The sequence below is a fragment of the Xenopus tropicalis genome, chromosome 2 (genome assembly GCF_000004195.4).
Source record: "Xenopus tropicalis strain Nigerian chromosome 2, UCB_Xtro_10.0, whole genome shotgun sequence".
Taxonomy (NCBI): domain Eukaryota; kingdom Metazoa; phylum Chordata; class Amphibia; order Anura; family Pipidae; genus Xenopus; species Xenopus tropicalis.
The window spans coordinates 76,196,406-76,223,609 of record NC_030678.2 but is presented as its reverse complement, the minus strand read 5'-3'; the positions used below and the strand labels follow the sequence as shown (position 1 = coordinate 76,223,609).

Below are 27,204 nucleotides of genomic sequence, written 5' to 3'. Positions count from 1 at the left end.
AGCCAATCAGTGACTTGAAGGGGGCCATATAGGACATAATTGTTTAGTTAGTTTGCTTTTGAATCTGACAGGAGTGCTCACAAACTAACTGAACATTTATGTTCGATGTGGGATCCGCTAAAGTCACTTACTAAGAGTTTAGAGAGCTGAAAGCAGGAAGTAGTGTTCTGGCTAATGTGTTAGACATCTGCTCACTCCAGCCTTTTTTTTTTGCCTAACTATACAACAAATATTTTTTTATTTTGTGCAGTCTATCTGTTTTACCCAGATTCATTTTTACACTGAACTGTTCCTTTAAGCAGCCTCTTGAAATATAGCCTCATCTTCTGTAATGAACTTGCAGTGAAGTTATATGAAAATTAACACCAAGCTCTATAACTAGATCCACGTGTCTGGGCAAATCAGGGCAAGGACTCCAGTATCCAGCTTTTCACGTGATCAGAATTCATTTTGCATGACATTGTATTCTCTACACTTCACAGTAACTTCTTTCTACAGTTTCATAATTAAGCTTCCCTTGTTTTCCTTAAAAGGCTCCTCAGTGGACATATATGAAAACTGTACACCATTTAGGTGAACTACTCTTACACATTAGTATTGTCCTTAAAATGTAATTGATCCAGGCTGCTACATATATAACACATTGAAAGTAGAACATTCAATGGTCTTTGCCTTGGTTAATTTTTTTCTACACAAGAAGCAAGATAATCATAATGAATCGACAGGAATGCAGAGAATCCTATTAATAGCAGAGCAATATACTGTTTCTGGGAAACTGATACTGAAAAAATGTTAAACAAGTGCAGTAAAACCTTTCAGACAAAGGATATGAAAACAAATGTTATGGTATACAATACAATAAATAAGGAGTATTTATAAAGGCTAAAACAGTTAGATCCAAGGATTTTTAATCAAGTGTGTGACCTTTTCATACAAAACAACCAGCTGTATATTAATATATTGTGGCATATTCACTGCACTTTGCTTAAGCCTCGGATTAAAATTCCAGGATGGATTTAGTAATGCCGCAAGTCACAATTAAAAATTATGTGCTCAGGAATGACTTGGCAGCAGCTAGTCATTTTCTTTTTGATATATATATATATATATAAGACACCAGGTCTGTCGGGCTAATTCGCACCAGGTAATTTGACCTCTGCGCTTCTTTTGGATCTGTCATAGGCTTATCAGTTAAAATATCAGATCTTCCAAAACATTCCTGTTGTCTTTACAAATGGGAAATAACATTTATGCATCAACCCACATTACATGTCTTCCCCAAATGCCCTGAGAATTGAGATTACTTGCTACATCAAGTAACTGGCTGAATTCCAACCCTTTGCTTGGGAGAAATTTAAAAAAGCAAGTACTTGCACAGAATCTTGCCCCTTACTGATCATTTACCAAGCAAAATGGGTACAAGACAGCCACTTGCCAAATGGCCCTCCCTAACATATACTGGTAAGACCTTTGGTAGGCACCAGTCAAACCTGTTAGAGGTGCTTACAGTGCATATCTGCATTTTAGAACCCTTACAAGTCCTGCTTAAAGAAAATAAGTATATAAACCTCAATAGCCTGATAGCACTAATAATAATAGACAGAGCTGTCTAGGTGAAATCTCGGAGAGTTTAAAACGTCTAACAAGATATTTGAAAGCTGTACAGTTGGTATATTATCTATTTAACAGGCAGCAAACACAAAGCATACAAGAAAGATGAGAAGGAATACTGTTCAAGGAGAAACTGCTACAGCTCAGGCAGGCATTTCTATCTGATTTATTCTGTCATGGTACAGTATAGCTATGCACAATTTTACCACAAGGCCTCCCTAATGGAATGTACTCCTTTTGATCATCAACTTGTCTATAAAAAGTGAAACCATCATTAAACTAGAATTATTACCTGAATACTATCCATCTGTTGGGGTAAAATGCGTAGAAAATCATCTGGTAGGTTACCCACTAAAGGAGGATTCCACTTTCTGCACCTTTTTGCTACTTGAGGGCCACTGAAACTCTGCACATCAGTCCTACAAAGAAATTGAAAAAAAATGTATAATAAATATTCAATTTTACAGAAAAGTATTTAAAAAGCAAACATGATTTATTTCTAGTTTAAAGTAGAAAGAAGAAGGTAAGCTTTATAAGAAAGGTCTATGTAAATACAGTCATAAGCACAGTAATGATGCACTGAGTCCTCTATCAAAAGAAACACAGGATTTCTTGTATGTAAATATGATGTTACAGTGTTTGACTTCCTCTCTCAGAAACATCCTTAATTCCTGTGGCCAGAGTCTGCCCAGTTCTCTCCTCTCTCCTGCTCCCCCAACCACTAGAACTCCCTCCCCCCTCCCTTAGGAATGTGTGATCTGAGCTATAGCTAGAGCTGCAGGAAGGAAGCTACTTAAAATGGCAGCTGCTGTCTTGAGCAAATGGATAAAGCTTCTAAAGCTGTTTACTCTGGTATAGTAATGGTTTCTGCAGAATCAATATAGTGTTCTAGGTGGCACTAATGTGGCAAATCTATCGGTAGTAAAATGACAAAATGACTTTTCTTCTCCTTTAATCACTGCATATCTAGTATTTATGGCTTTATAGATGGACTAGTCTGTGTTTTTTTGGCCATACACTGAAAGATCCGCTCATGGTCGCCAAACAAGGTTGAATAAAAAGGTGGCCAAGAAGAGGTGATTATGGGGCCATAAGATCGCTATGTATAAATATACAAGGGGACCATATAATAAACTGATGGTTTATTAACCAATAGGTCTGTCCAGCAGAAACGAGGGCATCCATTCAGTTGTGAGAGCTGTGAAGTTGTGGAATTCTCTCCCTGATGCAGCTGTACTGGCTGATACATTAGACAGCGCCAAGGATTTTAAGCAAGGGGAAAATACACTACAGGTATGGGACCCGTTATCCAGAATGCTCGGGACCTGGGGTATTCCGATTAAGGGGTCTTTCCATAATTTGGATCTCCTACCTTGTCAACTAAAAAAATTATTTAAACAGTAGTTAAATCCAATAGGATTGTTTTGGTTCCAATAAGGATTTATTATATCTTAGTTGGGATCAATTACAAGGTACTGTTTTATTACTACAGAGAAAAAGGAAACCATTTTTAAAAATGTGTATTATTTCATTAAAATGGAGTCTATGGGAGATGGCCTTTCCGTAATTCAGAACTCTCTGGATAATGGGTTTCCGGATAAGGGGTCAGATACCTGTATTACAGAAACTCTCAGTAGAGTTTTCACAGTGACTGGTCTAATAGCCCACTTGTATCCAAGCAGGAATTTTTTCCCCTCTGAGGCATATTAGAGAGGCTTCAGATGGGGGTCTTCATAATAGGAGAACAAAATTTTTAAGCACTGTTTTTACTAATCAGCAAAGCAATGAGCCTGGTTATACAAAAAAAGTGACAAAAATGTCTCAATCTTTTACTGAAAATTTCAACATCTCTTTTCCCATTTCAGATCTGGCAGAAACCACTGTTTCCCATGGGAGGCTGAAAAACTCGTTTTTGGCAAAAAGAAAGAAAAAAAAAAACCCCATTGCATTATACTTACTAATTGAAATGCTATGCAGGTACAAAAACGTTCTACTGTTTTCTTTCCAGCATCAACAGCTATTTTAATACTAAAGGAAACATTTTGATTCTTTACAAACACACCACTCCTACCTACACAAAAACCAGTGAAATACATTAAAATAAGAAACATTCATTCTTTTGCAGTTTATAAAGAGGCCTTTTGTTCTTTAACTGATGCCTTACAATGAAAAACATTCACGGATATATTTAAAGGAAGGCTAAATAATGTATTAAATAATGTATTAACAAACTGAGGTGCCTACATTATTTCTTGTTATTAGAAATCACAAGACAAGGCAGTTCTCAACTTAATCTTAAAAGATATCTACCAAGATTTTTTAAAGCACGGTACTGGTTTGAGCAAGTTGTGCATTTGAGAAGGGCACTTCTATAATAATAAAGCATTCTCCACAATTGCTTAGTGACTTCAGCCCATAGGAATGTGAAGATTTAATTAGAAAACAAATAGCTGCAGTTCTGCAAAGCCCCAGTGTGTGGCACAGTTTGTATGCATTTCTACTGAGCAGACTATAGCAGACTAAGCACACAAAGCTTGTTTCTAGGCAAACATCAGATTATTTGCTGTGCATGACTGAATCTTAATTTGCTGCTTGTGTGTAGTTTAGCAGGAAGCACTGAGGAACATTTTAAAATATAATTACCAAAAAGCTTTAGAAAAAATAATATTCATTTGAAAAAGCAGAAAAGGTCATGTCTCAGAACTTTTCATTTTTTGATATACTTTTGTAATTAAGAGTAGTAATGTGTAATTAAGTAAAGAGATGTTTATTTTATATCACTGAAAAGATTAAAATCAGAGGATTTTAGACTTTAAAGGACATGTAAAGCCTATATTTGCCTACAATGTATATCAGTTGGGCATGTCTCCCCCACCCAAATGGCATCATGTGTACTGCATATATACACTCCGCTTGCCAGCACCATTACATTTTCCTAAAGCAAATAGCAGCTGTTGGCCATTTTTCCTCTGATACATAATAATAGATACATTTAAATCTGCAAACAGCATACACACACACAGACCCTTATTCAGCATACATTTCATCAAGAATTCAGGCTCACACAGGCACAACTGTCTTTGATAAAAGTTCTGCTTTGTTGAGCTGAGCTCAGGAGAGGAGGTTAGGAGAAAAAAATTGAAGCAGACAGCTAGAGATGAGTTTCTATGGGAACCAACAATGCCATCTCTTCACTGGCTGCTGGACTGGAGGGTGTGTTTAGTAATCTGAGCTTAGAACAACTAAGCATGCCCAAAAGCCAGAAGTCAAAGCAAATTCCTGAGGAAGGGGGGCAAGTTGGTCTCAGGAGAAGTAAATCTAATCTCTAATCTCAGACCAATTTAATTGCTTTTTATGATGAGGTGAGTAAGAAGCTGGACAGTGGGGATGAAGTAGATATAATCTATTTGGATTTTGCCAAAGCATTTGATACCGTTACCCACAAACGATTGCTTTCTAAACTAAGGTCTTAGTGAAGTCGTTTGCACATGGATAGAAAACTGGCTACAGGATCGGGTACAGAGGGTGGTTGTTAATGGTACAGTCTCTACTTGGAAAAAGGTTCTCAGTGGGGTCCCTCAGGGTTCTGTACTGGGTCCACTTTTGTTTAATTTGTTCATAAATGACTTGGGGGAGGGTATTATAAGTAATGTATCAGTGTTTGCAGATGACACAAAACTGCAGACCAGTCAATTCTATCCAGGATGTGACATCCTTGCAGCAGGATCTTGACCAACTGGCAATCTGGGTGGCTAAGTGGCAGATGAGATTTAATGTGGATAAATGTAAGGTCATGCACCTAGGATGTAAAAATATGCAAGCCACTTATACCCTTAATGGGTCTGCACTAGGCAAATTCATAATGGAGAAGGACCTTGGAGTCCTTGTAGATAATAAACTTGGCTGTAGCAAGCAATGCCAGGCAGCAGCTGCAAGCGCAAACAAGGTTTTGAGCTGTATTAAAAGGGGTATAGATTCACGGGAGGAGGGGGTTATTCTTCCCCTTTACAGAGCTCTGGTAAGGCCCCATCCAGAATATGCTGTTCAGTTTTTGTCTCCAGTGCTCAAACGGGACATGATTGAATTAGAGAGGGTCCAGAGAAGGGCAACTAAGCTGGTAAAGGGTATGGAAAGTTTCAGTTATGAAGAAAGACTGGCCAAGTTGGGTTTGTTTAAACTGGAGAAGAGGCGCTTAAGAGGTGACATGATAACTATGTATAAATATATAAGGGGATCATATAATAACCTTTCTAATGTTCTATTTACCAGTAGGTCCTTCCAACGGACACGAGGGCACCCACTTCGTTTAGAAGAAGGGAGGTTCCGTTTAAATATTCGGAAAGGGTTTTTTACTATGAGAGCTGTGAAGTTGTGGAATTCCCTCCCCGAATCAGTTGTGCTGGCTGATACATTATATAACTTTAAGAAGGGGCTGGATGGATTCTTAGCAAGTGAGGGAATACAGGGTTATGGGAGATAGCTCTTAGTACAAGTTGATCCAGGGACTGGTCCGATTGCCATCTTGGAGTCAGGAAGGAATTTTTTCCCCTCTGCGGCAAATTATAGAGGCTTCAGATGGGGTTTTTGCCTTTTTCTGGATAAACTAGTAGTCAGGCAGGTTATATATAGGCATTATGGTTGAACGTGATGGACGTATGTCTTTTTTCAACCCAACTTACTATGTAAGTGATTAAGGAGATGTTGCAGCCTTCCTATTAACCTCTTTGTTTGTTCTATTAATGTATTGCACTTAATGCACAAGTGCCTTTATATAAACAAAAATATACATACACAGACAAACAAGTATTAAGTAGTAAATAATATTGGTGTTATATAAGGGTATAGAAGAAAATGGATTATATACATTTATAGACTGTGTGACAAAGTGACATATGGCTATAAGCCCAAAGGGGGCTGGAAACTGGTCCCAGTCAGCATACAACACACAGAAAGACTACTGTGATTTTTTTTCAATCTGTTGACTCTGTATGTCTGTTTAAAATCCATTTATGTTAATTCATTTGTGGAAGTTTAGATAGCGTTTATGTGCCTTTTTTATATAAGGGGTATATATTCCCTGACTCTAGAAAGTACAAATTATCATCTTTCACCTCATACCTATTTTTCCTCTTCAATCTGCATGTCTTCAACTCCAGGCTATAAGTTACATCAAATAAAAAGTCATCCCAGTCTGGCTAGTGGCCAGTATACTGTACAGCTCCAGCAGTGTAACAATATACAGTGTGCTATGGGAGATGCACATATTACAGAAACATTTTTTCTTGGATTTGCAAAGGCATTTGATACACTTGATAGTATCATCCTGCCAAGTAAATTTCAGTACTCAGGAACCCATCCCAGAGCCATATCTGGTTCCACTGCTTCATGACACAATGGGGGTTAAGTCAAAAAATTTGTGGCGGGTCTAGTAAACCATAAGAAAACAATCAGCAGGTAGCATCTGATGAGCTGCTTTGGGTTATTAGACTTGGTGACTGTTATTACATTACCTCTTATGTGATTTAATACTTCTCCTTTATAAAATAAAACAAATAGTGGTTCATAGGGCTCATTACCTTGTTGCTGGGTTTGATGCAAACACTAGCATCAGTTTTATTATGATACAGTTTAATTATTACTACGGTTTTGGTGGATGTGACAAAATTGGAACAATTGGAAGAACCCCACACAATAACCGGGACAACAAACACACTTAATGCATACAGAATAAAGGGGCCCCAGTGATAACAACTGAGTTATATGGGTGAAGCAGTCCTTCTGTGCATCTGCTTTCCTACAACCGTACTCCTTGAATGAATGTATTTTCATTATTTTACCAGAATAACAGGACAGTTTTCTGGAGTCAGCTTTCCATTCTGGATTCTTGTAAAATTGACTCTCATGTTATGTGAAAGTGATAGGAACCTTAGATTGAAAACTCTTCTGGGGCAGGAACCAATAAAGACTGTAAGTCTCAAAATATGTGCTGGCACTAAATAATGATAATAATAATACATTAAAACAGAATGAATTGTAAAATATTTTTTTTTTCAAGAGCCATTAAATAAAAAAGGACTTAAACTGCATTCTAAATATAACTGTGGCCTTTCCTTATATTCCACATTCATATGAAAATAAACACAGTTTTATCAATAACTTACCTAGGTGGAGGAGTTGGTGGTGTTTGTGCAATGTCCAATAAAGGCATGTTATAAGCAGGAGGGGAATACACTGGAGGGGGTTCCTCATCAGAGCTATCCGGCTCTAGCGTTCTTTCCAATATCTGTTAATATAAATAACAATGGACAAGTGGTTTACTCAAGGCAGAAACTAGGGTAAGGCAACAAAAGCACATGCTCTGGGTGCAAATGGGGGGCTCAACTGGAGGTATCATTTGGAGTGATCATTTGGAGAGGAAGAAAACTGTCCGGACTGAGCGGCAGGTAGGTAAGTGTGCAAACCAATCAGCTGTGGCAGTGGGGGTTGAGTGGGCAAAAGGGTTGGAGCAGCAGTAGTACTGCATTGAACACCAATACTTCTTGGTCAGCATCTGGGTTTACATACTGGATTTACATAATAAATCCTTTTGGAACAATCAAAATGTATTTGCATACATTTGTGTTTCTTTCCCTTACAAGTCAGCAATGGTTTGTTTATCCTATTTTATGTTGTTTCACTGTCTATCATATTTGCACTGTGGAAAGTGTTATAAAGGTCGTGACGTTAGCCCAGGTCTAGTAATTTACTGCAAACATTATCAAATACCTTCAAACAGGTAGCCACACAGCCATTAATAGATACCTAAAAGCTCAGTTGGTAGCACTGCTGTCTTGCTGAGCTGGAGTCCTGAGTTTGGTTAGACCTGTAAAGAATTTGTATTTTCTCCCTGTAGCTGAATGGGTACACCAATTAACTGGCTCCTAATAAAAATGACCCTACTGTGAGTATATGTGATAGATTGTAAGCTCCTCTGGGACAGGGACTGCTGTGTATGATGTATAATCTCTGTAAAGCACTGTAAAAAAATTGTTGGCACTATATAAAAAAAAATAAAGTGTCTGACTGGTTATTGTTAGTTATTAGACATATAGCAAACTTTGCCATTTTATTACATGCCTCTTATAATAGAACACTCTCTACTTCTGGGATATCATCCCCAAAGCTGCCTACTGCCTAGCTGCCTTTGTGAGGAGAGCTTGCTACAGTGAGATCATCTATGTTAAGTTATAGCATCTTCCTACACACATTTCTTTTGTAGTAAAGTACATTAAATGACTGACTTTGTATCCCAGGCTGAGAGAAATATATTTCAGTAAATTTTACAACACTGTACTGCAAAGAACTCCTTTCTGTTAGACACAACATATTAAAATTAAATATAATACAAAAGGAAAACAACATTTTACAATTTTGTTATGTCCTCCATTAAGGGTAGAGTTTAGCACACATATTATTAGAAACAGAAATGTGACAGTTTATGAAAAGCAATTTGAACTGACAGTAACAGATGGGAAGAACATCCAAAAGTTTGGGGCCAATGAAATGCGTAGTCTCTCCTTTCACTTATTTGATGTTGCAATCCTGACCTTCATTTGCAAAGCCCTATAAGTGCAGCTTGGTGGGGAATCTATGTTATGTTCATGTTTTGCATAGTTTGTAAGGCTAAAAACAAGGTGTAAGTCTTCAACATTTCTAAGATACCTTTAAAGCTTATCCAGTTACAGATATTAAGCAGTAGTTAAAAAAATACTATAACGGACAGCAGGGCTGTCCAACTGAGCCCACTGGGCTGTAGTCCTCAAAATATTTTTGTGGTCCCCAGCATGCTCAATATCAACTGCAGTTTTGTAAAATAAAACAAACTACAAACATGTGTAATAGTTGCCGGTAACATAGAAAGTAATGGACAGAACTCTCTTACAGGCTCTCAACCTTCACTGGCAAATAAAAGTGACAAAAGCTTAATTCCAGTAACATAAACTTTTTAACTGAGCCCAAGACTGAACTTCAGGAGTCTTTTAAGGCACCTTTACATTTCCAAAAACCAGACTAAGGGCAATGTAAAAACCGAAAGCATACTTCAGTTCCATAAGAAACGTCAAGCCTCTGGCACAAAGGGTGGATTTTGGCCCTTTTAATGTAGCCTGCCTACACTCCCCATATCACTCCCATTATGGCGAGTGGGAAAAGTATTTAAGCCCATTAAAAAAATTTCAATTATTGCCTTGATTTAACATGCTACATATATGTGTGGAAAGCTTTGTTCTTATAGCGTTATGTTTGTTTTCAGCTCCACTGTTATCTAAACCAGTGCAGAGGAAAAAAAGGGAACATGGCACCAGAGGGAAAAATGGAACATGGTAAATTTCTGTTGTCAGAGTATAGTCTTATAAAATAAGGAGACCCTTCTGGCAGGCTAACTTTACTTCTCTTTGGTTAATTCTATTCATGCTCTTCAATTCTGTCTTTCTTCTCTCTTTGCAAGTTCTGCCCATTTTGTTCAGCACTTTTTATAGCCTTTCTCCTTTCTTAATATTCATGTTATTTCTCCATTTATCCTCTCCCACTATTCTCTCCTGGAATATAAATTTCATGTAGACCACAGTTTAATATTCATTGTTTACTTACTATGCCTCAGGTTCAGAACCAAACTCTCCCCAAAAATCTGCAGGGCATAATTAATATTTTTGCTTTATTTCTACAAATAACTTTTGCTGGGCAGAGCGCCACAAATTTCAAACCATATGCCTGAAAAGGAAATTAATCTCTCTTAGTTGCTCAGACTATTACACTAAAAAGCCCACGTGCTGTATGTATCCCCCCCATTATTTTTAGCATTAATACTAAGGAAAAAAATGGCTATAAAATTAAAAGTCACCTCTGGAGGAATACTGTCATCAGAATCAGAACTGTAGTCATATCCACCATCATCAAGGTTCATCTGTAGCAGCTGATCTATTGTAGCATCTACAGCTCCATTATTAGCTCTCAGCACACACTCAATGATATCATACTCCATATTTGGGAACATAGTCTTAAAATCCTCCATTGCCTGGTTAAACTCCAGCCTTCGTACTGGACGGCTATTGTTAAGTTCCTGAGTGGCCGGGGTACTTCTAGAGCTCCCATTGCTGTTGCTTCTACGAAACAGACTTGTCATTTTGGAGAACTGTTTCTGAAAAATGTTTGAAGATTAAAATAGAACAAACTTTTATAGAAAATTAAAATTGCTTGTCATGGTCTCTTATCTGAGTCTTTGTTCTCTCTGGCATCGTTGATGTTCAATGGCCAAACGTGGGAATACAAAGTATTCATCAGGTCCTCTCAGAATCAGTTCCTTTCCAGTAGATATGTCCCAGTGGCCCTTAGGACTGCATCTGTGGATGGCACAAATCATGTAAAAAAGTCATATTTTAAAACAAATTTAAAGGCTATACAACTATTTTGATTAATGAATGTATATATATATATATATATATATACGCCTGTTCAGAAGATCTGAAGCCAAACAGGAAGAAAAAACACTGAGCTGTGTAAAGAAAGTTCCCATAATGCCTCACTCCTGCACAGACACCCAGATCAAGTGAACATGCTCACCTAGTTAGACTATGGTGGAGATTCACTAAGACACGAACGCTCTATTCTTGCGCATTCTTGCCAATTTTTTTGCGGCCGCGCGAAAATGTTTTGGTCCATTAAACATTTCCCTAACTAAATAACTGAAGCATGTTATCAGACAGGGACTATTTTACAAAACAGCTCCTCAGTAGATTCTGCTAACCATATAATTACTAAATCATTTAGATGCAGTATAAGACTAGATAAATTATATACATGCTTGCTGGCTAACACTACTGTGACACTTCATTTATTGACTAAAGGATTAACAGTTATATATCTCACATCACCCTTTAAATGATATATACATATATACTTGTAGGGTTAATGGAAAAAAAATGTTAATACCCACCCTAGCAGGGGATGTACTGGCTAAGCCAATGAAATACTGGGCCTAAATGCTTGTAGGCAAATGGTGTAAGAATTGGTTCTCTAGTGAGCCCTAGTAAACCCTGTCAGACAACTGCAGTATGGCATAAAGTCTAAAGAATTGTAATGTTAACACTAGAAAATATCCTGCCATTACCTGTGTCAACTCCAAGTAATCCTTATGAGAATTCTGTAAACAGCGCATGACACAGCAGAATATATTATGATGGAAGCTGTACATAGCCTCACTTTTTACAGTTCATGGGAAGTTTTTGCATTGATTTATATTATTGCACCGGTTGCCAGATCAAGGAAAATTGTATTTTCACACTGATATTACTTTCTTTTTATGTTTCCTGGAAAAATAAGATGGTTATTCTTCCCCTTGGCACAAGGACCTAATATGCAAGATGTGTAATACTAAAGGTTCCAAATTTTGTCAAATGACAGCTGGAAAGGAAATATTGCTAGCTGCATGTGGCACTGAAGGCTTGTAAACTAATATCACTCATTACTCATGATGTGTTGTTCCTGCATGTTCTTTCCAACTCAGACAACAGATGGGATCGGTTAAACATAAGTAAATGCCAGTCTGCTTCCTGCTGTGCGTTACATTGCCATGCTTTGTTTGTTAAACCTCTCAGTGCTCAATCTGGCACCAGCTAGAACTGCACTGGCCAACAAAGCAGAAAATTTGTCTTGGGCAGAGGAGTTGTAGCTTGTGCGTGCATTGCTGAAGTGAAGAAATGTCTTACTACATACATACTGTACTAACATACTGATTGATAATAAGTAATGAAAATACACATTGACAACCACACTTCAAGATTTACACACAAATCATCAAAACTGTATAGGAATGATTAAAGTGATTGCAACACTAAAAAACTACTCTTTAAAATATATAATTGAAGGGGCAGATTAATCAAAATGTGAGTTTATAGTTTAGTACATAAAATCTCACATACTCTCTATTCATTCCTATGGGATTTTTAGATGCTTAATTATAAAATGGTGAACTCTAACTTTCACCCATTGATAAATATGCTTCTAAAATTCCCATTAAAATAAATAGAACGTGGGTGAGTTATTAGATAGTCAGATGAGTATGTCAGATGAGTATTATGCCCCTCCGTATCCCCAAAAAGTTGCCATACATGGAGTAAAATTTAAAAGTAACATTTTCTGGTAGTCTGTCCTGGACTATTAGGGATTTTTGTGCTTTAGGTATACAGTAACCCATAGATCAATTTCATAATTCTAAACTGCAAAAAATATAAATGTACTGCTGATTTGTTAATATTGGTTATTGTAACCTGTGTTACCCAGTGACTACAGAAATGTCAATCCCCAGAGGTGATTTTCACACATGCCACAAAAACCCAGACATGCTTATTTAAACCCAGCTCTACCACACCCTGTATATAACTATAGATGTTTCCCAGAAAATGCAGGTGATTTTACAGTTCAATAACTGCTCTATGGTTATAGGGAACAGTATTTTAAACAAACTGGAAGCGCAACTAAAAATCCAATATGGACTTCAAATATCAATTGAAGAACTTAGAAGAACATTTGAAGTTGTAGGAGAACTTATTTTATGCAACAACCATTTCTAGTCCTAATCCTATCCCATCTGTTGGAATTCTTGGTCCCAAAATGTTATAATGCAAAACACATTTCTTTTATCGCTCTGTCTGTGATATCATTTTTTAAAGGTTTTCTTAGAATAAAAACACCTATTCTGCATTATAGAAGAACATCTTAAATGGATTGCCTTTTTGGGAAATGCATACCTCCCAACATTTGGAAAATTGGAGAGGGACAAAAAGAAATGGTGTGCAATGTTTTGACCACACCCCCTAAATACCACTCCTATTTTATAAAATTTTGCAGGTTATTTAAAGTTCGAACACATTTCTGGGGGTTTTGCAGTATTTTTTTTTTGTGTTATTACAATTTTGCTTATGTAGGTGAAATTGCCCTTTAAGCTGCAAGTCTCAGTTCCCCCAAGAGACCTGTTTAGCTTATTAGTTATAATTATATCTCAATGCAGGTGTGGCTTGTTAAGTTTCAGGGCTCTCTGCAAAAGCCTACTGATTTAATTAAGTCTGAGAAACAAAGTATCTAAGTGCAGGTGAAGCTTGTTAAGATTTCTGGTCCTGTTCAGTGCAGGAGATCAAAACGAAATGAGGGACTTTTCAGTAAGAATCCGGGACTGCGGGTTGAGCTGTTAAAAGAGGGACTGTCCCGTGTAAATCAGGACAGTTGGGAGGTATGGAAATGTACCAATGCCAGACAGGAACAGCACAAACTCACCAGCTTTGCAAATATTACTCAGCCAAAGTCATGACTTGCACAGTGAGGTCAATATTTTCTTTTAATTTTCTTCCCTTGCCCAGGATTCATTGGGACACACAGACCCAAAATTAGTTCATACATTCAGTTTTCTAATAGGATCCTACATTTGATATGACAGCTTTCCAGACTAATAAACCTCAGAGATTTTACAAAATTCTAAAAGTAAAATTCTAATGCACTTAGCAAAATCACACATGGTTTTCCAGATTTACAGAGTGGGTTGGGTGCCCCTCAGAAACAAGAGAGGCAGTTTCTATGAACAATAAAGTTTAACAGCAAGAATTCTCTGGGTGAAGCCATATAATGCCTCAATCTAATTATATTCTCCAAAATTAGATTTTAAGCAATAAAAAGGAGCGGTACAGGAACCCTAGAGAAACAAGGAGCATTAATGCATAATGATGGATTCTTGTAACAGGCTCAGAAAGTCAGCATGAGTTCAAGAAGGAGACAGAGACCCGCAAATTAAATTCTATGCCATTACTAATACTGCCCCACCAGGAGATTTTGTAAAGAACATTTAGACCTGAAAAACAGAACAAACTTTGAGGATACACGCTAATATGTTATATGCATTTATGTTATTATTATGCTAAGTTATTATTTATTAATAGGGGAAAAATTCAATTTCTCTATACTATTAGTGTCCCTGGCTAAAAATGGGGGATCTAAATAAATAATGAATGACAGGAACATTCAACAGAGCCTGCAATTCCTGTTGGCTGCCTTCCACTAACAGTTAATGAGAATATGAACTCTTCAGCTCCACAGTGTAAGTCAATCCTAAAATGATTCACTTCATGCTTTTATGTCCTACTCTTCATATGTTTTGGCAGGAGAAGAAAAGGGGCATTATTATTTCATTTGGAGAAAGTGGAAAAGAGTTAGCTTTCTGCATATGGCATTTTTATATGTGCCTTCTTCCATGATGTTTCTATACATTTAGAGGCATATTCAAATGGAAGCTCTGTTCCTCTAATCTAAAGGGGTGGCCTCTGGTGCGTTGATCACTTTTATGGGAAAATACAACACCCCTATCTTCCTATAATCCCCTCTAATGTACTTGTACAGAGTAATCATGTCCCCTCGCAAGTGCCTCTTTTCCAGAGAAAACAACCCCAACCTCGACAGTCTAACCTCATAGCTTAAATCTTCCATCCCCTTTACCATTTTAGCTGCAGTCTCTGTACTCTCTCCAGCTCATTAATATCCTTCTTAAGGACTGGAGCCCAAAACTGCACTGCATACTCAAGGTGAGGCCTAACCAGGGACCTATAAAGGATATTGGCCTCCTTTCCTAGTGGTTGTGCCTAGTTAAAAATGTATTACGCTATTTGTTTTCTCTGCTTGTCTTTCCTGGAGCCTATATGCGCTGGCTCTTATTTTAGGTATTGCTTATTGGACAATTCTGCCATACATGTATCAGGCATACTACCTCTCACAATTCTTACAGCATCAGGTTTCCAGTGTATACTAATTATGCAGCCAGTTTCTTGTGTTTGAGCAGTTGAACAGATGTGTACAATAAAGTACAATAAAGGACATTGTATATCTTTATCCAATAAATTAATAAACCAGCTTTGTTATTGAAGCCCACAGTAGCAAGTTAAACATGAGTTCTAATCCTGCTCTCATATACAATCTTTAACCATGTAATGGGCTCAGGTGGCTTACAGTGTCATTTACTGTAAAGACAAATAGAACACTGACGTAGCTTTTCCACTGAAATTAATGCAACCACTGCATGGTTTTGTAAGGAGCGTTTGATGGTGCTCCTCTCTCTGTCGGCGCTGCATCCAAGCGCAAGCACGTGTCTGGAGCAAAAACGCAAAATGAATAAATGCAGAGTACCCAGGTTCAAGGCCATATATAGGACTTTCATTGTGAGTTCCTGGGACCGCTACAAATTGTATTGTTGGACTGATTTGCTGGTTTTGACCCTCCTGATCTTGGCTTTAATTTCAGTCCACACACACATATATTTAGTTTGCTAGTTTGCTGGTCTCCTGGCACCCAGGGCATTTGAACTGGTGTAGGGTGTTCTCCTCTCTGTCTACTATATATATAGTAGACAGTGCAAAAGTTATTCGCTAAAAAAATCTATACCTGCCTTGTGTAGAAAGCTCACATAAAAACACCCATATAATAAAAATCCTATATCAGACACAATAAGCAGAGTATGTTTTAAACAATGTATATTTAGACTTCCCACCCCCTTGTGGTTGTATCCAAAACACCAAATAAGCATTTACCTAAGTTTTTACCCTGGTTGCCAATAAGGCTGGTACCCTTCCACTACTTCCAAAACAGCCCTTAAAACGAATCACCTATTAAGCTGAAGGGAATAGAACAGGTGCACAACAAGCCACTGAAAGATTCCAGCTTTTTGTTTGTACATATCAGCATTAGAATATACAGACCTAGACAGATTTATTAGGGTAACAGATAATGGGTAACAGAAATATCAGCCTAATGGGTCTTATTGGTGGCTAAGCCAAAATGCACCAACAGCCCCTGTGATCCCCTGAAGGACAGACAGTTTAATAGAAGGGTAAATACTGAGTAACAAAGGCAAATGCACAGCATATAACACTATGCCCCCTTTACTTTTTTCTTTCTTTGCAAAGGCAGGTTAGAACAGGCGTATTAAAAAATTAGTAGTCTTTATTCAGTGTTCCTATCCAGAATATACAGAAAATAGTATGGTGTAGTTATAACTCTAAATACATTTATAAGTGTCAGAGATGTGATTTCATCCCAATTTTTTCACCTTGATATATTGAATGTATTTTTTAAACACAAAGTAGTTTCTGAATTCTCATGTAATTGGACTAGGCTTATTATCCCACAAAACTGTTCAAAAGACCTTGGTTGAAGGGCACCTCTATAAGGAAGCATAGGCAGGCTTGGTTTATATAATACTTAAAAGGGAGAAACAAGAACACCATCTGCACATTACATACCAGAATTGTTACCTTTAGAAATCCCCTGTAGTGCCTGCTAAACATTTAATTTTTGACCATCAGAAACACTTTTCCCTACAGATACTGTTTATAAAAATAAATGTACAGAGTGCATGAAATGGATTGTGTTTTACAGCAAAAAAACATGAGATATAAAGAATGTTCAAATTCATTCAGGTTGCTGTGAGTATGCTAGGTATTGTAATTAAAATTTGACTCAAGCCCACACATCAAATTAGGCATCAGAGCACATCGAAATTAAACAAGACTTGCCTTGAACAGTAAGGGTCAGATTTATCAAAATGTGAGTTTAGAGCATAATACATATGGGATCTATATCTATCCCATATATATCTATATCTGATAAATATGCTTTTAAAAATCCCAAAAGAATGAATAGAACATGAGTGAGGTTTTATGCATTAAGCTCTAAGCTCACATTTTGATAAATCTGCCCCTAAGGGGCACATTTACTAAAACTTTAACATTTCTAATTTTTCAAAAATTTTAATAAACTCATTTTCACGAAGGTCTGGCATTTACTTAAAGGTCGGAAATTAAAAAGTCACAAATTTTTCGAATTGTTGCACTGAAATCTCTACTTTTTCGAATTGTTGCACAGAAAAACAGCGGCAAAAATCCAAAATTTTAAAAGCAAAAGAAGGATCCTCAAGGAAAGGGACATCTGCCATTAACTTGTACATGATCTCAGTAGGTTTTAGCTGGTAAATTGTCGGTTTTACACATAGTATACTATGAATACTTTTTTTCTGTGACTTTTGACACTAAAAAATAAAATCTGATTGTTTGTTTATTGGCCCCCTAAGTGTTTTCACCATCTCAGGGATTTTATACTCTTTGTTGCCAGTCAACCCAGGTCTGCTGGTGGCACTCAAAACCATATAAAAAGTCTACAATTCATAATTCCCATTATTATTTATCTGTGGAAGACATTTTGCTACACTTAGGAGGTATCATGTAGTATTTCAAGTAGTAATGTAGTATTTAAGTAGTAATAAAGTAGTATTTAATCAACTTCTCATTTTTCTAACTGACCATGACCCATACATGTGAGTGCAAAGTTAGGTTGACTTTTAAGATCTTTTTATTGTAGCTGAGTACACAATATCAGCAACATAGCATCTACTTTATCTTCCATGTTTTATGCCTATAGGTTTTTTAAACCGAATATAACAAAGTTATTGAAAACATCTTCACACCTCAAATCAGGACAAGGGAATATAAATACCTGAATGGGGAATATTCTTCCCGATGAAGGTACTGTGTTTTATTATACATGATATTTCAAAAAATCTGGCCATGCAAAACAGCATCACTTTTGGTGTAAAGTACATATTTATACCTACTGAATCCCATAATATGCTCTTAGTTGGAAGATACTGCGCCTACTTGATTAAAATGTAATAAAGTAAAAAACTCAGTAATAGTCCATTTCTGAAAGGAGCTGGGAGAGAAGGCTTTGCTTTAAACTGTACAAGTAAATCATTCCACAGGATGTCTTCTAAAGTTTGGAAACTTTGAATTTTACAACATGACAGGCATGTGAGAAGGTCATCCAGTAATGGTTTTAACATGAGAGATTTGGGAACGACTCAAGAGTTGCACCAATCGCCATTTTAAACTGCTTCCATCTGCTATAAATATATGAATTTGTAATCTGCCTTACATGTTGACTGATCTTGTCCTTTCACATTACATTACATTACATTAACATTTATTTATAAAGCGCCAACATATTCCGCAGCGCTGTACAATAAGTGGGTTACATACATTGGACATACAGAGTAACATATAAAGCAATCAATAACCGATACAAGAGGTGAAGAGGGCCCTGCCCAAAAGAGCTTCACCCCTCATGTTCTTTCCTTTACTCATATGCTTTTATTTTCTCAGTATATTTCCACTTTTTTCTCTTTGGCTCACATAAAAATAGCTATCTAAATGCTGGAATGGTGTGATCAATAAGGACTCGGCTGCTCCATCTGTATATTTTATCTCTGAGCATATGACTTCCTGTCTTTCTTTATATACTTGCCAAATAACTATAAGAAGAGATTTGTAACATATAAAAATCAAATACATTTGCTTTGTCTTTCTTGTATCCACATTTTCTTGTATTGCCTCTGCCTTCTATTCTTTTCTAGTAACAATTACATAAATATATCATCTTAGTAAGCATAACTTTATTACCTAGCATTTTACCACTCTGTGTTATAAGGAATTTATTTTGAGTTTTTGTAGCTTAATGCTGCCTAACAAGTATGCTGATTTAATCCTTTTATCATCACTGAATGATATTTTCCGTCCAGGACATTTGATAGCTATGCATTTTGCTCTGCCAAACAGCAATGTTCAGCATATTACTGGTTAAAATGAAATCCCAAAAGCAAACAAACTGCTTGCACAATGTGTGAGGATTGCAAACAGTGGTGCAATCATTGTATGTTGTCTCAGTTGTGCAATAAAACAGTCTCTAGTGATACAAACCTTTAGAAAATGCTGAACCATCAGTGGGTTAAGAGACAGTTGGCACTTAGCCCAACTGGACAGTAACCCAGTGGCATAACTACTATAAAATCTGGGCCTGGGTTCACCTCCTTGGAACTGCCTTTTTCAGTGTTATAAATTAAATTAATGTAAGGAGGTTTTCCCAACAGAAAGTAAATGGTAAATGCTATGCAAGCACCTCACAGTAAGCAAAAGAATATATTGTTAAGCTTTCAACATACTAACAATTATGAGCTAATTAGGTTGGCTATGTAAAGCCATCGATCAGATCTTTTTAAAAAGAGAAGAGTTGATGAGTAAGCATTCGAATGTAGAATCTGTACACTGCAATACATAGCTGTCAACTTCACCGTTTTTTCTCTGTGAATTACTCGATTTATGTTCTTTCCTCCAGGCCTTAGGCACTTTGGATTCTCCAGATTAAGGCACATCCCTGTTTAAATGATCACTGCACATGCGCAATGCATGGTGACAGCACTGGGGACCCAAACCGCACAGGATGGTTAAGTATAGGGTCTCTGGCAGTGGGGTATGTTTATGTTTAATGGGAACTTGCAGAACATAGGTGCAAAAATAAATTATTTACCAGTGTTAAAATGAGCCCAAGTATTCCTTAAAAGGAAAAACAAAAACTCACCCGATTGAACGTAAAGGGATTCTGTCATGATTTGCATGGTGCTTTATGCTGGGGAGGGGGTGATATCACTCCAACTTGCAGCTCAGCAGTAAAGTGTGACTGAGGTTTATCTGAGACTGAGTCACATGACTGTAGCACCCTGGAAAATGAAGAATATGGCTTGTCCCATGTGAAATTTTAAAATTAAATATAAAAGTATCGGTTTGTGTTGTTGAAAAACAGATTTCAATGCAGGATTCTGCTGGAGAAGCTCTATTAACTGAAGCTTTTTGAAAAAAAATGGCAGATTTTAAGGAGGATCTAAACCTAAAAACTATTTTGATATCAACTTACTCAGGGTGGTTTTATGAGCATCTTTGCATTCATTTTTTATTGTAAGCAATTTCAATTTTTGCATTTTTAGACTGCTAATAACAAGCCTTTGGCTCAACTGAAAGTTAGCAACTCAAGGGTAACTGAATACACAGAGTATAGAAAGTGCATAGACAGTTAGGGTTGCTGACTCTCTGGGCCTTCCAAGAAAGGTGTTGAACTGAAGTCTAGCAGTATAAAAAACTGTATAAAACTGCTAATATCTCAGAAACCACTTAAAATAGAAAATGTAAGAGAATGTAAATTCCAAAAGTGCACAGATGACTACTCTGAGTAAGTTTACACCATCTTATTTTTTGGTGTTCATTTAGTTGGGCTTATGTAATTAAAAAGAGTTGTGCACCTGCGAAGGTCTCAACTGCAGTGATGTAATGAAATGTCCCCCAAGCCTGATAAACCCATTTTCACAAAAAAAAAAATGCCAAAAAATGACTACATTTAAGCATGTGGACAACCTACCTGTTTTCAGTATTTTTACAAATAGGCATCTCTTAAAAGCTAGGAGTGGAAGGAACTTCAGTTACATCAGGAATGCAGGTCACATGGGTGTGTGATAACATCACAGAACTCTTGCTGCCCTTACTAGAATCTAATTGGGTAGAAGATGATTAGCCCAAATTAGTAAACAGTTAACCCACATTAGCTTTATGCCTAACTAGCAGAAAGTACATAGAGATGTACTTTCTGCTATAGATGTGCTATGCTATAGGAGAGAATGAATAGGCAGTTACTTTGCATTTATTTACATTTTATGTACAGGTATGGGATCTGTTATCCAGAAACCCATTATCCAAAAAGTTCAGAAATACTAATTTTTAAAAATTATTTCCTTTTTCTCTGTAATAAAACAGTACCTTGTACTAGTGATGAGCGAATCTGTTCCGACAAAAAAAATTTGTCGCCCGCGGCTATTATTTTGTCGCGCGGCTATTGTTTCGTCGCCCGCAGCTATTATTTTGTCGCGCGGCTATTGTTTCGTCGCCCGCGGCTATTATTTCGTCGCACACGGCTATTGTTTCGTCGCACGCGGCTATTGTTTCGTCGGGCTATTGTTTCGTCGCACGCGGCTATTGTTTCGTCGTGCTATTATTTTGTCGTGCGGCTATTGTTTCGTCGCACGCGGCTATTATTTCGTCGCCCGCGGCTATTATTTCGTCGCCCGCGGCTATTATTTCGTCATGCGGCTATTATTTCGTCACGCGGCTATTGTTTCGGCGCCCGCGGCTATTGTTTCGGCGCCCGCGGCTATTGTTTCGTCGCCCCCGGCTATTATTTCGTCGCGCGGCTATTCTTTTGACGCGCGCGACAATTCTTTTTTTACGCCGGCGACAATTTTTGGACGTGCAGCGAATTTTTCCGCGGTGAATTTTTTCATCCGTTTTGCGAAACAATCTGCCAATGGTGAAATGCGGAAATTTGCTGCGAATCCATCCTTATCTGGAAAACCCCAGGCCCCAAGTATTCTGGATAAAAGGTCCCATACCTGTATAAGGCAGCAATTGATTATGTGGCTGAATAGATGAGCAGTAGAGTTTGAAGGCTTTTGTTCCCATACTCAGCTTTATGTGTTCTCTGCTTCTGCACACCTCAATTCAATTGTAAAAGGGCTCAGTAACCCCTTTCAAGGTACCTATAGTGAGACTTACAACAGAAAGAAATGCAACCTTTACAAGTATTTATCTCTCAAACGAGTCACAATTTTTAATGTGCATGTTACAAACTTGCTTAAAATGACACTATGTGATAGTTTGATTTTTTTTTTTTTTTGATGGTGAACAAACCCTTTAAGGTTCATAAGACACTATCTGACCAAAAATAAATATATATGTATTTTTTTTTCTAACACAAACCATGATAGATCATTTCCCCACATTTTCCACTTGGTTTGGCAGAGTAATTCAAAGTGATGGATTCTGGGACTTCAAGTCCAGAATCCATCACTTAAACATTTAAGTGAAGTAAGGGTTAAATTACACTTGCAGCCTTGGGGGAGAGGGGTTGGGAATGGTACATGGGAGTCAGGTGTACAAGTGTTCTTTAAGGCTAATGCCAGACGAGGCGTAGGGCGGAATTACTTGTGCCTGCACCCGAATGAATCGAATATGCTCGGTTGCAGGCACATGTAGCGGAAATACGCATAAAAACGCGAGAGTTTGAAAGTCTTGCATATTTCAGCTACATGTGCCTGCACCCGAGCGTATTCCATTCATTAGGGTGCAGGCACATGTAGGAGGCGTAGGGCGGTATTTTCAGCAAGCGCTTTTCCGCTTGCCGAAAATATCTGCCCTATGCCTCGTCTGGCATTAGCCTAAGATCTACTTGCTAGCGGCCTGCAGAGTAATGCACCAGGGCAGAATTCATTTCTTACTAAAAGCTTTAATTTTATGCCATTCTTTTAAGATTTAAGTTTAAAATGAATTTATTTCAACCTTCTTTAGTTTCCCATGAACAGTTATCCTAAATTAGTATTTTGAGAAACAGAAGAACATTTTTGCTAAAGGTAAGTAGGTGGCATTTTTGCTTGGGATTCCTCAAAGGAATCAGTACTCCCAGGCTTGGACTGGAATTCAAAATAGGCCCTGGCATTTCAAGTACACAGAGGCCCACACAGACCTCACCAGTGACTCTCTATATCTTCTTACAGCACCCCTTCTGGCTTTTGTTTATCATTTTTAGGATGATTCAGGTTTTGTTACAGGACAGAGAAATAGACTCTCCCCATTTTTTTCCTCATCATTGTAGAATGTAAAACAACCAGTAAATACCACTAGGTTAACTGGTTGCTATGAGTTACTAGATAAGTAGTGGTATGGGGGGGGGAGAGGTGTTGGCATTCCAAGCTACAGCCACAATATAAAACTTTGCACCTGTTAAAAACATTACAAGCTTACTTGTAACCATAATCCACTCCTTAAAAGAAAACTATATATCCGGATAATGTAGGTCTCTATGAATAAAAATCTATTGCATATGTAAAGCCCTGCTTCATCTAAATGAACCATTTTCATAAAAATAAACTTTTTTTGTACAGGTATCGGATCCCGTATCCGGAAACCCGTTATCCAGAAAGCTCCAAATTATGGAAAGCCTGTCTCCCATAGACTCCTTTTTTAATTTAATTATTCTTAATTTTAAAACGGATATCATTTTTCTTTGTAATAATAAAACAGTACCTTGTAATTGATCCCAACTAAGATATAAATAATCCTTACTGGATGCAAAATAATCCTATTGGGTTTAATTAATGTTTTATTGAGTTTTTAGTAGACTTAGGGCATGGAGATCCAAATTACAGAAAGGACCCTTATCTGGAATACCCCTGGTCCAAAGCATTCTGGATAATGGGTCCTATACCTGTAGTATGTTTCAATTGGTAAATAGAAAATTGACATTTAAAAAGGTTATGGTCCACCCTCATGGATCATAGGATTCATGGAGCACAAAAACAAACCAAGGACACACATACATGTTAGGTCACATCAGCCAATTAATTGGCAAAGTTCTGTCTTTTACTCCCAATATCGTTCCTGTTACAGTTAGAACTACATTATTTCTGGTAATGTGATCTGCGAGGGAGCACACAGCCCATCACAAAATGGTGGCTCAAGGGTAAAGATGTAAAAGGGCAATATTTACGGATTATATATATTCCAGTTTGGAAAGATTCTTTAATAGGTCATTTAACGTGATATAAACTGTCTGTTAGTTAAGTATTTCCTTTAAGACTTGTATGTTAAGAATGTACCAAATAGATTAACCGCATGAAAAAGTTGTAACATTGGCTAAAAATACACAAAAAATCTCTAAAAGCAACTTTGTGTAAACCGGATCCATTTGTCTCTAGTATGGTTATATGCCAAACTGGGAATGCTTGTGTTTTTAAGCAGGGTGCCTTTCAGCAAGGATTCCAGGCCTCCAAGATGCATAATGCATTTATTGTGGCACATGTACCTTACAAAAAGTAAGCAAAGCTTTCACTTTAAAAGTTCTCATCAGAATAACGCTCATTCTTGTATTCATCCAAGCATTCACATTTTCTGGGTCACTGCAAGTCTACAGGGAAGCAGCTCAACAACCTTATCCATTATAAATTCAAACGGAAAAGTGGCACAAAGAAATAAACAGTGAAACAATGAACTACTGTGCTTGTTATATATAAATCACAGAGGATTATGTATCACAAGAAAGAAAGAAGCCTGTCTTTAAATGCCACAAGCAACGTAATCCTCAATCAAAAGCACAAAAAAACAAATAAGCAGCAGCAGGGCGGTTACCATAGATACATGAGAGCTATACCTTTTAATGAGCTAGACTAAAAAATATTTCAAAACCAAGATGGAGGCTCAGATTTATAGAAAGAAACAGTTCCTTCTTAGATCTTTCTAACTGAAAGGGAAACAGTGACATTAGCACAAAAAATGTGTTAAATGTAACCACAAACTAATATGCAAATGTGTGAGGAACTCAGTATGTTAATGTGGTGCTTAGAATACAGTTTTTCAGTAACTTTTCTTGATAGAGGAAATGACTTGTAGCTCTAATTGTCCTTTCTTCAGCTAATTCTCAGGCTGGGAATTTTCCAGCAAACAGAATGACCAAAGTTACAATTACGGCCCCCTACGGCATAGTGTATACAAGGCGCATGAGAGGCAGCCACTCACTAAAACATATCATTTTGGCTGTCGGCCTATAGGCACCGAGCAAGTATGGAAATAGAAATAGCTGCTTGGGTAACAAACGAACCCATTAGAGCTCAAAACTGTAGTGGATGACTTGCACTTTTTCTCGCACCTAAAACCACTTTTTTCATTAAGGGTACTTTAAACAACAAGTGACCCCTTTTTTAACGCTTGTGCTGAGAGAATATGGTGCACGTATCACTTGCAGCCAAACAATGGAAATGACAGTGGACAGAATGCAACTGCACCTTATTTGCCAAAAAGTGCACGTGTACAACACAACTGCAGTAGGCGTAGCACAATAGCGTCAAGAAAATCACCCATTTGTGTCCACAATAATGCCTGAATTCTGGGAAGAGAGAGTGATTGTGGGTAAAAACATGCAACCTAGTGTGTTTCCATTAAAGTGCTGCCAGTCTACCATTGTCCCACACACACATCAAATCTCACTCATGCTTGACAAACCTGTGCTAATGCAGAGGCTGGGAGTCTGCTACATTTGAATGAGCTATCTATGTGTTTAATTGCTGCTGGGAAACTGAAGAGCTGGGGTGGCATGATGTACCCTGGTTTATACATCTTACTTGACCAGCATGTAGTTAACTGAAGAAAAAAAAAACCTTGACGAAACAACCAGTTCGATTTCGATATTTCAGAAAGGCAAAGCCACATGCTGGCAGGAAAAAACACTATTCCACAGACAGGCAATGGATAAGGCTGGGCAGAGTGGGATTAGTAGAGAATATTAAAGAAAAGAAATCCCAGAAAAAATGCTGCCCTGGGGCTCATAGACCTGTAGGTACATTACATATTCATTTTATGTAAAAATGCTCCTAACACAGAGACCTAGGCAATGACTATGATAAGCATGCAAGGCATTGATGGACATAAGGTGGCTAAAGAGCACAGATAATTAAATAGACTATTTTTACTCTCCCACAAGTATATTTTTAGGATTCTGGGAGGAGATGGTGATTTAATAGAATGGTGGTCATATGGATTTGGAGAGGAGACGGCTCTGTAGGTTTATGGTCATAAATATCTACTATTTTTTCTAATGTTGCAAATATGGCTCTTTGGTCGCAATGTAACCTTGTGCAAATGTTTAGTGGGCCCTCCTGCTCCTAAACATTTGGCCTGAATGGGAACAAAGAGGAGAAATAGATGGTTGAATAGATGCTAGCATGTCAATTAAAGAGACTAGGAGAATAAAGAGGTTAGGTGAGGAATGGAGGAAAAGTAGTTTGGAGAGTGGGCCTATGGTGTAAGTTTTCTGGTGGGCCCCTGAGGTCCCAGTCCAACACTGCTCGGGTCTCATATTTTTTATTTTCATGCAGTACAAAGCTCTTTAGTAGGTTTAGAAAGAAATATAGATACACAGAGGTGGGGCAGGCAATATATGATTGACAGCTAAGATTTTTAAATACATTTATAACAGGTATGGATGATTTAATTAAAAACAGGATTTGGGTTTTATGTTTAATTTTTAAAGGACTTTTATTATACAGCTTTTTATGTCTGGTTGACAGATCCCTTTTAAAGAACCATGAAAACAGGTGCAACTTTGTAGGAATGTATCTGATTTTATTTTTAAGTAAGCATTATTTTTACTATGCATGTTTGCCATGTGAAAATGTATATTTATGCCCAAGACAAATTTATATGGTGCTTTCCTCCCATGGAGCCCACATACCTGTACAGCAAGGAGAAATGTGTTGTAACACTTGACTCAGAGAAGGGGGAGGAATAATGTACCACTTGACACTGGGCATGGGTGAAGACCATACCTTAACACTGAGGGGTTAGACTGTACCACTAGCAACCAGGGCAGGTGCATTTAGAGCTAATTGGTATAGATAGCTCAGTACCTGTTTTCTTTGAAATGCACTTGGATGGTGAAATTAAGGACATAAGAGTCATAAAGTAAGGAAGTCTTCTCAGTGACAATGTTTACAGTTCATTCTTAATATCCCTTTTTTAAAAAAAATATATAATTTTTTAATCATTAATCAATAAGTCCATGAAAGTCATATTAACTGACTGCAAACAGAATATCTGAAATGTA

At 37.4% G+C, this 27,204-nt stretch overlaps 1 protein-coding gene across 2 annotated transcripts in view; it reads right to left on the bottom strand.

The window, feature by feature from the left end:
* The window catches only part of cuedc1 (CUE domain containing 1), a 74,740-nt gene that overhangs the window by 24,471 nt on the left and 23,065 nt on the right, over positions 1-27,204 (bottom strand). The window contains exons 2-6 of one of the 2 annotated variants that reach the window (XM_018091242.2): positions 20,920-21,049; positions 20,089-20,227; positions 10,490-10,988; positions 7,773-7,894; positions 1,904-2,030 (exon numbers count right to left, since the gene is read on the bottom strand). In XM_018091242.2, the coding sequence (XP_017946731.1) occupies positions 1,904-2,030; positions 7,773-7,894; positions 10,490-10,771 (531 nt within the window). In that variant the 5' untranslated portion in view covers positions 10,772-10,988; positions 20,089-20,227; positions 20,920-21,049. 2 annotated transcript variants of the gene reach the window in all.